The sequence below is a fragment of the Belonocnema kinseyi genome, chromosome 2 (genome assembly GCF_010883055.1).
Source record: "Belonocnema kinseyi isolate 2016_QV_RU_SX_M_011 chromosome 2, B_treatae_v1, whole genome shotgun sequence".
Classification (NCBI taxonomy): domain Eukaryota; kingdom Metazoa; phylum Arthropoda; class Insecta; order Hymenoptera; family Cynipidae; genus Belonocnema; species Belonocnema kinseyi.
In genome coordinates this window covers 71,644,912-71,658,584 of record NC_046658.1, presented here as the reverse complement: position 1 = coordinate 71,658,584, position 13,673 = coordinate 71,644,912, and the positions used below count along the sequence as shown (strand labels likewise).

Genomic DNA, 13,673 nt, shown 5'->3' with positions numbered 1-13,673 from the left:
ATTTGTGTGAATAATAAAACTGACAAAAATTTAAGATTTACTAATTACAAATTTTATTATTTAACTAAAGCTGGACAAATTCCGCAGAATTAAAATTTGCATTTGACATGAGCAAAAGTCACTTTATTGTCCAATATTAATTAAAAGTGGTATTTATGCAACAGGTAAAAACTTGCCGTTTTTGAATTTCAGAAATTTAAATTGAAATAATTATTTTTGAAAATAAAAACTTACATAAAAAGATAAATTTTGAACAAAACATTAAAGAATTACATTTTCAGTAAAAAAGGAGAATTTAAAAAAATTTAATTTTCAAATAAACTGATAAATTTTCGATAAAAAAATGAAGTCTCAACAAAAAGTAAAATAATTGATATTTCTACCAAGAAATATTTTCAGTGAAAAAGAGGAATTTTTGACAAAAAAGATGGATTTTAGAACTCAAAAATATGCATTTTCTACCAAAATAATAAAAATGTAAAACTCAAAAGAGCATTTTTCTAACAAAAATGGAATAGCTACATTATCAGTAAAAAATCATTAAAAAAATTTCAACAAAATAGTTAAATTTTTAAGCAAATAATTGAATTTTTAGCTAAAAAGGACAAATTTTTTAAAAAACCGATGAATTTTCAACAAAATAGTTAAATTTTCAACCAAGCAGTTGAATTTTCAAACCAGAAAAATATGCATTTTCTACCAAAATGATTTAATTGTCAACCCAAAAAAGACGACAGGGGAATTTTCAAGTGAAGAAGATAAATAATGAACCAAACATGGAACAGTTAAGTTTTCAGTTAAAAAAATTAATTCGCAACAAAAAATGTATTTTTAACAAAAAAGTTAAATTTTCAATTAAACATATGAATTTTAAGGCAAGAAAATTAAATTTCAACCTAATAGTTCGATTTTTAGCCAAAGAAATGGATTAGTCATCAAGAAGATTAATATTGTACCACAAAAGAAAAAGTTTCTACTGAATATAGAAATTCTGAAACAAACAGCTGAATTTTCAACTGAAGAAGATCTATGCTAAACCAAATACAAAAAAAAAATAATACAAAAAATCAAATATGAAGTAGCTTAAATTTCAGATAAAATTTGTTTTGAGAATAATAAACAAATTTCAACAAAATGCAATAGTTAAATTTTTAACAAAAAAAAAGAAAGTTTTAAACTAAAATGATGAATTATCAACAACAACAAAAAGCAGTTGCATTTTGAACCAAAAAAGGTTTTTCTGCCGCTATTCACGAATAGCAAAAATCTTGAAAACTTAATCAAATCGTTCTATTGGGAGAAAAATCCTAGAACTTTTTTTGGTTTTGCTTTATAAGAGGTATTCGTCTGGAAAAATATGGAAAAACTCTCAAGTGTCAAGGTTTAAAATCAAATTTGTCAAATTACAGAATCAAAGTATAAAGAGATGCTCCGATTGTTATTAGAGTTAGCAAAAGTTTATTCGTTTGTGTTAAGTTTTTACTTTCAAAACTATTATTTCAATGAAAATAATGCCTGTCTTGAGTAAATAAAATGTTACAATCGTAGAACTTGAACTTTCGCATTTTCATCTTGCAGATAAATCTTACATATTTTTACTCTTGAACTTTAAAAATAAAATTTTTAAATAAAAAAAAAATATAATACATTTATGTAACAAATATGTCCAGAATACGTGGTAAATGATCTTATAGAAAATTTTAATCAAATTAAAATAGCCCAATTTAATTCTACTTTATTGAAGTTCATCCGGAAATACCTACAAAATGTACATTTTAGGTTTTTTAAATATTAAAAAAATTTAACGGCAGGTAATATTTTGTTAATCAGAAAAATAATCTGCGAATTTGAAAGAATTGTTAGTAAATGAACAAATGGTGTCATTTATATTGAATTTACTGGAATTTTCTCGCTATAATAAAGAAAGTTTTGTAAATCATATATACCGTTTTTAAATCATGTCAGATTTTCTGTAAAATTTTCAACAAAATGTTGGAAAATGAACCGCGATTTTTCTAGAATAAAGGTAATTAGTTCTAGTTGCAATAAAAATGAAAAATACCTTTTTGCGACGATTGCCAGCTTTGCTCGGTCAGGGCGCGAACTTGAGAACTAATTGTACTATGTTGTCGAATTGTCGTCGAGTGTATCGACTCCACGTGCTTACTTTTCTGTGAACTAATTGATGAGCTGCTCGAGTAGGAACTCATGTTTGACTGTTTCGAAATCACCGAATCATTTGGAGACCTGCTGCTACTGTCTTGTGACATCACGAGCTTCGAAGACGAATCTTCATCAGTATTATCGCCCGATTCGTCCAAACCATAATCCTGCGAATTAATTAATTCCTTTATGTTATTCCATTTATAATTCTGAAAACTAATTTCTAATTGTATTGATTTTGAAATTCTCTCAGCACCCCAGTTGGCCTCAGGCACAAACTGAAGTGGCCGCTGTTGTCGTCACAAACAATTTGCGAGCAAGGATAAACCATCATTGAGATTAACAATTATAATATTTCAGGGTTGCTACAGAGGTCCAGTTTCAATATTCCATTACTTTTTTTAGGTTGTATAAATATTAATCAATGCAAACCCCCAAAAAATAGAAAAAATTTGTACGATAAACTACACATTCTATGAAAACGTCGTTTTTACAGATGATTGTAGAAAAAATAGATTATTAATAAATAATAATTAAGAATTTTTATGATTTTGTATCAAAAATAAAAAGTTTGTACAAAACATTATGAAAATTTACAACAAAAAGCAATCTTAATTTTTGTTTTCGTTAGAAATTATGAATTTCTACAAAAATATATGAACTGTTACAATTTGCATGAAATTTTACAAAAAATTATGAAAAAACTAGATGAACTTTTTCACATTTTCTTTTTAGAAAATTACACATTTCTATACAAAATTATGATTAGCTATATATACCCTATATCATATATCTACATACCCCGGGGGTTTCCTGGTTAATTAATTCCCGATTTCCCGGTCCGCTAGACACCCTGATGAAATTTCCAGGTATTTCAAGGTTTAGTAGCAACCCTGCGTTTGAGGCGCCTTAGGGAGCAACCATAAACTACGTTACCAATTTTCAGACATTTTTGAGACCCCACAACCCTCGTTGACAACCGCACCTCTTCCCCTAAAGATAACGAAGCCAATGGCTATATACAGAATGCACGTTTATTCTGCGTTTTTTCGCGTTAATAATTAGTTTTTCTATAGTAAATACAATTTTTTATCAAAAAAACTTTTAAAACATTTGAATTTTGAACAAAATAGTTAAGTTTTTAATCAAATAGTCAAATTTTTAACAAAGTATAATTCAGTTCTCAAACAAAAAGATTAATTCATAACGAAATACTTAATATTTGGTATTTTACGTATGAATATATTAATTTTTGAATCTAAAAGGACAAATTTTCAACAAATCAGTTAAATTTTCAATCAGAAAAGATAACTCAACAAAATAGTTGAATTTTTAAGACAAAAAAGAAAAGTTTTAAACCAAAAATCGAATAGTTAGATTTTCAGTTTAAATAATTGATATAAACAAAATTTCAACAGGTAGAATTTAACTAAAAAAAAACACGATTTTTGACAAAACAGTTGAATCCTCAACGAAAATGATATTTCAAAAAAGAAGATTAATTTTCTGGCCAAAAAGACGAATTTTCAGCAAAATACATGCATTTTTCACCCGACACTCATGAATTTTTTTAAAAAAGTGTATTTTCTACCAAAATGGTCGAACTTCCAACAAATAAAATTCTCAATCTAAAATGGAAGTTTCATTTTAAGTTAACCCATCAGCTGCTGGTGGTATCCTATGTTACCATGCTTTTTATCTCTTTTAAATTAGTTAAATAAGTTAAGTTTTTCTTATTTAGTTAAATTACTCGTTATCTAAGTAATTAGTTAAATTAGTAAATTAGCAAAATAGTTTAAGTTACTTAAAGTAATATCGTTGACAACTCGAAAAGGAGTTGAAAATCCACGAAAACAAAATTCCGCAGCTGATGGGTTAAAAATTAATTTTCAACAAACAACAAAAAAACCTAATATTCTACTGATTAAATTGAACTCGAAAGGACGCATTTTTGTCAATATAGTTTAATAAACAGCTAAATATATGGATACTGAAAAAAGAATTTGGAGTTGAATTTTCCACCCAACACAATGAATTTTTAACAGAAACGGTTAATTTTTCCAATAAATAGTTAAATTTTTAACCAAATAGATAAATTGTTATCAAAATACATAAATATTCAAATAGGAAAGATCAATTTTCAACAAAAAATGGAATAGTTATATTTTCAGTTGAAAAAAACTAGTTCCATTCTCCACTCTAAAGTTGAATTTTTAACTAGAATTATGAATCATCATAAAAAATGGATATTTAATTAAGAAGTTCAACTTACCACTGGTAAGGTGAATTTTCAAACAAAAAAGATGAATCCTAAATGAAAAGTGTAACTGATATTTTAACCAAAAAATATTTTTATTTAAATCGAAAAGAATTGAATGAATTTAAAAAAAGTACGAATTTTCAACAAAATATTTAAACTTTGAACCAAAAATATGAAATTTTAACGAAAAAGATGAGTTTTTAAATAAGAATATTAATTTTATACCAACAAGAACGAATTTTCAACAGAATGCATACATTTTCAACTAGAAATGTAATATTTGAATTTTTGGTTTAAGAAAAGTTAATTTTCTATTTAAAAAAAAAAAAAAAATTTTGAACGAAATTGTTAAATTTTTAACAAAAGAGATGAATCTTCAACCCATAAGATGACTTTTTAATAAAATAGTTGCATTTTCAACAAAATAATTGAATTCTCAACGAAATAGCAGAACTTTTAAACAAAATAAACATGTAAACGAAAACTCGAGAAGGAGAAATTTCTTGAAAAAAGGAGAAAAAACAGATATTCTTTAAAAAGGAGAAAAAAGACGAATATGGGCAAAGGTGTCCAGTAAGGCGTATCGAAAAATCAAAAAGTCGTTTGCGCAAAGTTCTAATAGCAATGAAAACTTTCCTTTTGCAGTCAAAAACACGCCCCCAAAGTTCCATTAAAAAAAATATCTTCTGTATCCGCATTGTAGATATAGCCAACAATCTCAAAGAACGAAGCACTTCTTGACATTTGAATTCCGTTAAAATATTTGTTACTCTCCCTAATTGAGTTTCAAATTTCAAAAAATCGAAAATTGTCGACTTTTTCGCTATTTTCTTAGATTTACGGTAAATTTTTCGACGATTTGACCTGTAATTCAGTCAATAAAAATTATTTTAATGTCAACATTCCATATATATTATTGTTGCATCATAAAGTAAATACATTCCCATTTTTGTATATCACAAATTATATAGTCAAATAGTCGAAAAACTTACCCGTAATTAAGAGAATAGCAAAAAAGTCGATTTTTATCGATTGTTTAGTGGGTAAAAAATATTTTAACGGAATTATCGCTATACAGGTAAAATCCAGCTTACATTGCACTTTTTTTTATTGATAACAACTTTTTTTCTTCGATACGTCTTAGTGTCCTGTCTTAAATATGAAAATAATTTTCAAACTTATCAAGTTAATATTGATCTGTACCGTTTCAGGGACAGCTTTCGCCAAAGTCGCAAACTTTTTTTAAATTTATCATCAAGAAACGTAATAAATGTTATTTAACTTTGTAAAGTTACTTTCACTAGAACCCCCCCCCCCTCCACAAACTGTTAACAACTGTAGTTTTAAACGCACCCCCCCCCCTTCCACCCACCTAAAAAATGGTAAAGTATAGTTTATGGACGATCCATTATTGGTATATTTCATCCGTACTTACCGAACTGCTATTACTAAGCCCTCCAGATCTTTTGGGCAATTGTCGATTGGCAAGTCCCCCTCTGCTTGCCAATTCAGCTTTGCTCTTTCCAGCTGAATTATCAAGTAGTCGGTGAGCAGGAACTGCCCGATCAAGTTCCTCCTTCACTGGCATTGGTAGTGGAAGTTTTCTCTCGACTGTTGCAGTCTTGTCCCCGTCATCTGGACTGCTAAGATCAGAGGTTTCGGTATCGGAGAGCTGACAACTCGTAGCAGAAGGAGGCGGTGGTAATTGACGTCTAGTTAATTGCGGTGTTACAATTCTCGCTGTGGCCCCGTCATACGGCAATCTCACCGGCAGACCGAACCTTCTCTGAGTTTCTGTCAATTCTACTTCTAATGTAATGACCTAGCAATACAAGACAATTAGTACTGCGAACGGCACTTTTTTCTATTATAAACGAGTTTACAATCGTACCCTGTCCTTTAAACTTTTGACGAGCGCGTTATACTCGGTGTCCTTTTCTTGAAGCAATTGCTGGTAAAATTCGTCGCGAGCTGCTATGTCGGCTCGAAGTTCTCGGGCCGCTCTTTTGGCCCGGGCGTACTTCTGTTGTAGGGCTGCGCTCTGGGCTGCCGCCTGAGCCAACATTTCACGAGCTGCTGACAAATCTTGACGAGCTGTCCCCAGAGCTCTTTCTGACTCGTGCAGCCGTAATCCAGATTCTCGCAATTTTGCTGCGTATTCTTCGCTGCCAGCTCCATTGTTTTCAAGCTCTACCAACTGAAAATCAAAGTAAGGAGATTGTCACTTTAGAAAAGTGAATATTAAACAATGTTTTTTAATACACTTTCATATGCCAATGACCAGCCCCTCTTATTAATTTTATAACCTTTTGGACAGCGCAGTGTATTTTAATTTTTGTCTAAAAAATGTTCTGATTGAAACAATAATCCAAATAATTACGTATTACATGCGCTATTTAATTCAATTATTTAAAAATAAATATGCTAATTTTTCAAATAGACGAAAACTAATAATAAAGTGAACAATCAGATACTAGTTACAATTTAAGAATCCATTGTTTGTGATGATTTCTTCGATCAATTGTATCCATTCAAAAAAAAGTAATTGTCAATATTTATTTTTCAAAAATGGTTAGTAAACTTAAAAATTAGACTTTAAAGCAATCATTTTTAATATTATAAAGAATCTTTTGTAATCGATCGTCTACGATGAACATTGATTGGAAAATTATTTTTAAATTTATAAAGTTGTTTGGGTGCTTTATCTTTGAAGTTGTAAATAAATAAACAATTTCACATGTCAACTTGGCGAAAACTCCATGCCACGATGCTGTCAGAAATGTGGATAAAAAAACTTAAAAACTAATGGGATTAGTATATAATTTGACTCTTGAATTTTGACTTTTAATTAAATTTTTTTCTAATTTACTTATTTGATTAAAAATAGAAAACTGCCAGTAAACATTAATTAGGGTGGCCCTCATTTTTCGAATTTCTTTGCTCAAACCCTCACATTTTGTTTCGAATGCCTGAAAAAATTATCTCCAAGTTTGATCCAACTCGAATAATATTTGGGAGTGGCGCAAAGAACATGAAGTTTTCCATTGATTTAATATGGGAAAGTCAGCTTTTTGTTAATATAATCGTTAAACGCGACCATATGTTACAAAGAAATCCGTGTTTCGGCATATTGTTCTGAATTCGCTAGGAAATTTCTTAACTGTTTAATATAATATATTGAATAAATTAAATTAATTATTTGTTTAAATGTTGTTACAATTATGTAAATAATACGTGTTTATTCAAGTATATATTTCACCTAAAAGAAAGCAGGAGAAACATTTTATCTCATCAAATTTTCAACAGACCAAGATACGCGGTAGCGAATTGTCGCCAAGTACAAAAAAAAAGGTACCAAAAATCCTTATCTGAAGTGATCATTAGCAAAAGATTCTCGATATAATTTGCAGACATTTTTTATCTCTTGAAGAGTTTTTAAAATTGTATCTATTTAGTGTGAAAAATGAAAATTCAGATATGAAAAAACAGAAAGAAACTTTTTAAACTGTTCAAGATATCGAAAAGTTTTGCAATATAGACTGGGAATACATTACTACAGACTTCTTATTAAAATTTGGTGTAAATCGGTTAGATGGATTGGGACACAGAGGTGATTCCAGGTGAAAAATAACTTTTTTACAATAATTTGGGAAAAAATATTCCGTATAAAAAATATAATTAAACTTTTTTATAAAATGCCCCAAATGTATTTTGAAATAAATTTTAAGAAGCCGTATTAGATATTATAAAGGTTGGCAGAATTGAATGTTATTTAATCAAAAACTGTTGTGTATGGGACTTCTTAACATTTTTTTTGAAATTTCTGTAAGGCACTTTATAAAAAAATTTCATTATATACCTTATCATGAATATTTTTTCCGAATTTACTCATATAATAGTTTTACTAAGCAAACTTTGTACATCGCAGACTTTTTTGGTAGAATCGTAATATATTTAAGTACTATTTTTTCTGAAAATACTTGTAAATGTTTAAACAAATTTAACTTAATTAAACAATTTTATTTTGTTTAAATAATCTATTTATGAAATATTTTAAAAGGTTCAAATATTTGTGCACTTACTACTTTGTTTTCTAAGAATATTCTTAAATATTTAAACAAATAGAAAAGAATTTATATTTTTATTTGCCAGTAAAAATTGATTGTTCATGTTTATTAAAGATTAACGCTCAATTATCTTCACACTCGATGTCCAACTACTTACAAATATTTCAATTTTTCGAAAAATGGCAAATATAAAATATTTATACAAAATAAAATTGCTAAAACATTTATGACTATTCTTAGAAAACAAATTAGTACTTAAAAATAATAAAATCTGTCGACAATTTGATGAGATAAAATATTTCTCCTGCTTTTTTACGTTAACTATATACTCGAAGAAACATGTATCATTCAAGTGATTGTAAAATTATTTAAACAAATGATTTTTTTCTCATTGATTAAAAACTCATATAACGTCTAGAAAATACGTTAATTTCGCGACTTATCAGAAAAGAAAATGTTCAAACAAATATTCTTCTGACGAATTCTGAACAAAATACTGACACACTAAATTATTTGTATTATTTGCTCAAACTTAGAGATTTTTTTGGGGTATTCAAACAAAACTGGAGGAGGGAGTGAGAGAAGAGAAATAATTTTAAAAAATGATAAAAAGTATAAATAACAATAAATAAGAATTATTATTAAAACGGCAAATGTATTTTTGTTTCAACTTTATGCATGTACAAAAAAATTCAAAGTAGAAAATAAACATCAACTACAAATTCATTCACAGAAAAAATACAACATTCATAATTACCTTTGCCTTCAGCTTTTCCACCTCTCCATCTGCTAATGTGAGCTTATACTGACTCTGCAAGCAACCAACGACACACACAATGCATAAGCAAAATCTAGACTAAAATTTACAATCTGGCAATTCAGTGCAATTTCACGGTGGAACAAAAAAAATAATAATGCCGAAAATAATTATTATACCAAAGCCATTTTCCTTTCATAATTCGAGGTGCAAATAAATTTAAAGAAATCGGTGAACCGAGCCCACACGTACATTTTTGCGTGCAACGAATCTTGGTGAACGTAAGCACTTTACATTTAGTAATCATTTGAAGTACTGAACATTTTTTAGTGTAAAATATTGAAAAAATAAAAAACAATTGAAAATATATATTTTTTTAAATCCAATACTAGAAAGTTTTCGCAACAAAAAAAGATGTATTCAAATTATTCACATCAAGCTTTCGAACATCTTCAAGACCACATTAAAAAAATACATCTCCATAACATAGAAACCCGAATCTGAAGACCTAGATTTCCCAGTAACCAATACTTAAAAAACGAAATACAACTCATTAACGATGCAAAAAAAATTAAACTGGACAAGTAAAAAAGTGCAAAATTTAAAAAGAACACTCAGGTAAAATTATGACAAGCACAAACCAAAACGACCACCAAAAGTAACATAAATAATAAAAATAGGAATAGAAAACATTTTAAAAGGTGATTTATATACAATAACGAGACTATATTCTTTTTCTCTCGTTGTGCTTCTCAAACCTCTATTCACAAAACTTATCCAAGAAACAGGAATCCGAAAGAAATTAAAAAAGATATTGTCATGTTGATAAATTAATACTACAAATTAAGAAAAACCAAAACAATGAATCTATTCAATAAAAAGAAAAACTAAAATACCTCTTGCAAAAGCATCCGAAGACTATCAACGTCACTCTGCGTCGTGCCAGAATTTGGCGGTGGTTGGGAACAGCTGATAATCGGCGATCGGCGACCTGGAGAAATGTAGTTTTCAATGGGACTATGTGGAGGTTCTCCTTCCGAGCAAGAAGACATTGTAGGTGATCCAGGAATTCCTCCAGTTCCAATTGAAACATCATCCTCTCGACGTTCATCGGGCGACATGTCCGAAAAGTTGAGTCTCCTAAACAATATTCTCATACTTACAAAACTTCTTCAAAAAGCCGATAATGAATAGTTTAATTTATATGGTATATTCAAGTATTCCCTCAGCACTCCAGCTGGCCTCAGGCTCTAACTGAAGTGGCCGCTGTTGTCGTCACAGAGTTTGAGCGAGCAAGGATAAACCATCATCGGGAATACGATTATCAGAATTTGTTTGTTCTGTTCTCTCGCAATGCAAGAGACATACCTGGGCGCTTTGAGTTGAACTAAACTCGCATACTATCGTTGCAGTATAACTAAATATAGAATCCTTGCACATCAGGCATTATTGATTTCGACGGGCAAGCCTTTGAGGTAAATTTATACAGGGTGATGTTGCATTAAGTAGACAGATTATAGTTTAGATGATTCTAGCGCATTAAAGGCGAGGAAAAAGGTTGCAAGCTATCTCTGATTAACTGCAAAAGTTTAAAGCAAGCTTAATGATGTTTGAAAAAGGAAAATAAACATATATAGAGAAATTTTTTACAGCCACAATTAAATTTTAAACTTAATTGAAAAGTTTTAAAATGCAAAGCATAGAAGAGTTCTTGATTTGTAAATGTAACATAACAATTAAAAAAATAAAACTTACCGATTGGTGCACATGTTTGCCTCACGATCTCTATCAGCTTGGAGGCTTTGTCGAATTAACATCGCAACTTCAGAATTCTTCGGATCCCGTTCTCTGCCGATTACAAAGCGTACAAGACCTGATGTATTTCGAAGAACGCTAGCGGCATAAGCTTGAGTTACTCCAACTAAAGATTTGCCATCAACTTCGACAATCTGATCGTTCACTTGTATTCTGCCTTCTCGCGAGGCTGCGCCCTTTTCGGTGATTGTCTTGACGAAAATTCCAAGCTTTTCGAGACCCGCGTCGGCACCGACACCCATGCCAATTATACTTAATCCGAGGCCGTCTGGTCCCTTCATCAACTCCACAGGAAACACCTGAAAGATTGAAACAATTCTTTAGATAGGTGGTTAAAGCAGGCTGACTTGTATGCGTTGAGTACACAACGCGATTTCAGAATAACTGCCCCATGAACTTTCCCCGCATATTATATATAATAATTATTTGGTTTAATATCTATATCAGAGAGAAACTGAGAGTAAACACTTCCATAGGAAGCACAAATTTCAGTATTGTGGCGCCTCTGCAGCCCATTTCGGGTAGCTGTGTCCGACTCACACCACCTCACGTACAGATATCTGCTTTTTGTTTGTTTTGATTTTCTTTTTATAAAACAGTGCAATCGCGTTTCAAGGAAGACCAGGTAAATTAAATCGTACAGTGTAAATGCAATTGCAGAAGAGGAAAGTGCAAATTGTGTGAAAATGGGCTAAAAACGTTTACACCATTTTTACAGTTTACAGGTTATTTACAGGTCTCTACAAAATATTGATGTTTTACAGGTTTTCGGTGTTTACTGAAACTATATAAATAATTTTATTTTGAGACTCTGTTGCTTTCTTCAGATTTTGAACTATATAGAGATTTTAGGAAAGTTAAGTTCCGGCCAATGTCAATGCCAAACTAAAAAACTTTTATTTTGGAAAATATCATTTTTTTTGTCTAACATGTATCAAATTTTTATAATTTTTCTTTATAACATGATATTTCTTCTTTTGCAGGATTTTCAGTTCGGAGAGCCCACTTTCAATATGTTTTAATCACAATTTAAAATATCCGTTTTTTAAGTTTTAATTTGAAGGAAGGCACTTTGACAAAATACCAGATTTTTAAAAATCGAAAACGGCTATTGCTGAAAACTTGTTACGCTTTATTAAAAATAAAAATGACTATTGATTTTTTTCATGAAAAATTACCCGAAGGTGTCGTAATGGAGTCAAACATGCTATTAAAATATAACTATTGTTTGAATTACAATTTTTTAATGAGAAAAATGACATTTTTTAAAACTTAAGTAACTTTTATGTAAAAAAGGGTTGTTTTGTTTTATGCATGTCAAGCAAGCGGCTGCGCATAAATTACGTAAACTTTTATCCTGAAATTTTTGATTACTTAAACCTTTTTTTAAGGTTCAAACGTTTTTGCCTCCCCCACCCATACATAAGTTTTGCTGAATAAATTTTTGTTTGTAAATTTAGCGGTTATCTAAAAATTACATAAAATTATTTCAACAATAAATATTAATTTTGTACCAAAATAGACAGTTGAACATTTTTAACTAAGAAGGAACAAACTTTCGAGAAAGCAGTAAAATTTTATCTACAGACCTAAATTTGTTGCCATATAGTTCAATTTTCAACCAAATAGATTACTTTTCTACCAAAAAAGAACAAAGTTCCAAAAATTACATAAATTTGCAACCAAAGAGTTGAATTTTCAAAGAAACTGTTAAATTTCCAGTTAAAACAAAAATTATTTTCAACCGAATAAAAACGAAGTTTCAACAAGTTAGTTAAATTTTTTAAATAAAAAATAAATTTTCGATGAAAAAAATAATGGTTAATATTTTAACTAAAAAATACTTTTATTTTAAATCAAATACAGTTAAATCTTTCGAACGAAAAGATTAATTTGCTACCACAACAGACGAAGTCTTAATAAAATACATCAAATTGCAACCAAATAAAAACGAATTTTCAACAAGTTAGTTGAATTTTTAAGCTAAAAAATAAATTTTCAACGAAAAATGTAATAGTTAATATTTTAACTAAAAAATACTTTTATTTTAAATCAAAAACAGTTAAATTTTCCACCGAGAAGATTACTTTTCTGCCAAAAAGACGAACTCTTAACAAAATACATCAATTTTCAACCAAATAGTTGAAGTTTCAACTAAAAAAAAATACCTTTTCTACAAAAACTGAATCAGTTCAATTTCCAGTTACAATCGTCCAAAAAGATAGATTTTTAACGTAAAATATAGTTGGTATTTCAATCAAAAATTTTAGAACTTTAATTTATAACAGCAGATTTTTATAAAAAGAGATGGATTTTCGACAAATCAGGTTAAATCACAAGTAAAACCGATTAGTTTTCAATAAAAATGTTACATTTATAACGAAAAAGATTAAATTTATGCCAAAAAAGACGAATTATCAACAAAGCACATACATTTTCAACAAAGTATTTAAATTTTGAAACAAGAGGATTACCGTTCTACAAGGAAAACAAGTTATCAACCACATAATTGAACATTCAACTGAAAAAATCCATTTTCGATCTACATTTGCATAGCTAAATGTTAAACCAACAAATTTTAAAGAAAATAGTTAACTTTTCGACCAAAGAA

General features: G+C 29.3%; 1 protein-coding gene across 3 annotated transcripts in view; it reads right to left on the bottom strand.

Moving 5' to 3' along the window:
• The window catches only part of LOC117168224, a 43,023-nt gene that overhangs the window by 9,126 nt on the left and 20,224 nt on the right, over nt 1-13,673 (bottom strand). For 2 of the 3 annotated variants that reach the window (XM_033353706.1, XM_033353707.1), the window contains exons 10-15: nt 11,003-11,366; nt 10,144-10,387; nt 9,248-9,301; nt 6,315-6,620; nt 5,859-6,245; nt 2,063-2,330 (exon numbers count right to left, since the gene is read on the bottom strand). In XM_033353706.1, coding sequence (XP_033209597.1) covers nt 2,063-2,330; nt 5,859-6,245; nt 6,315-6,620; nt 9,248-9,301; nt 10,144-10,387; nt 11,003-11,366 — 1,623 coding nt within the window. The remainder of the gene's footprint in view (nt 1-2,062; nt 2,331-5,858; nt 6,246-6,314; nt 6,621-9,247; nt 9,302-10,143; nt 10,388-11,002; nt 11,367-13,673) is intronic. The other variant, XM_033353708.1, reaches the window with a different exon arrangement.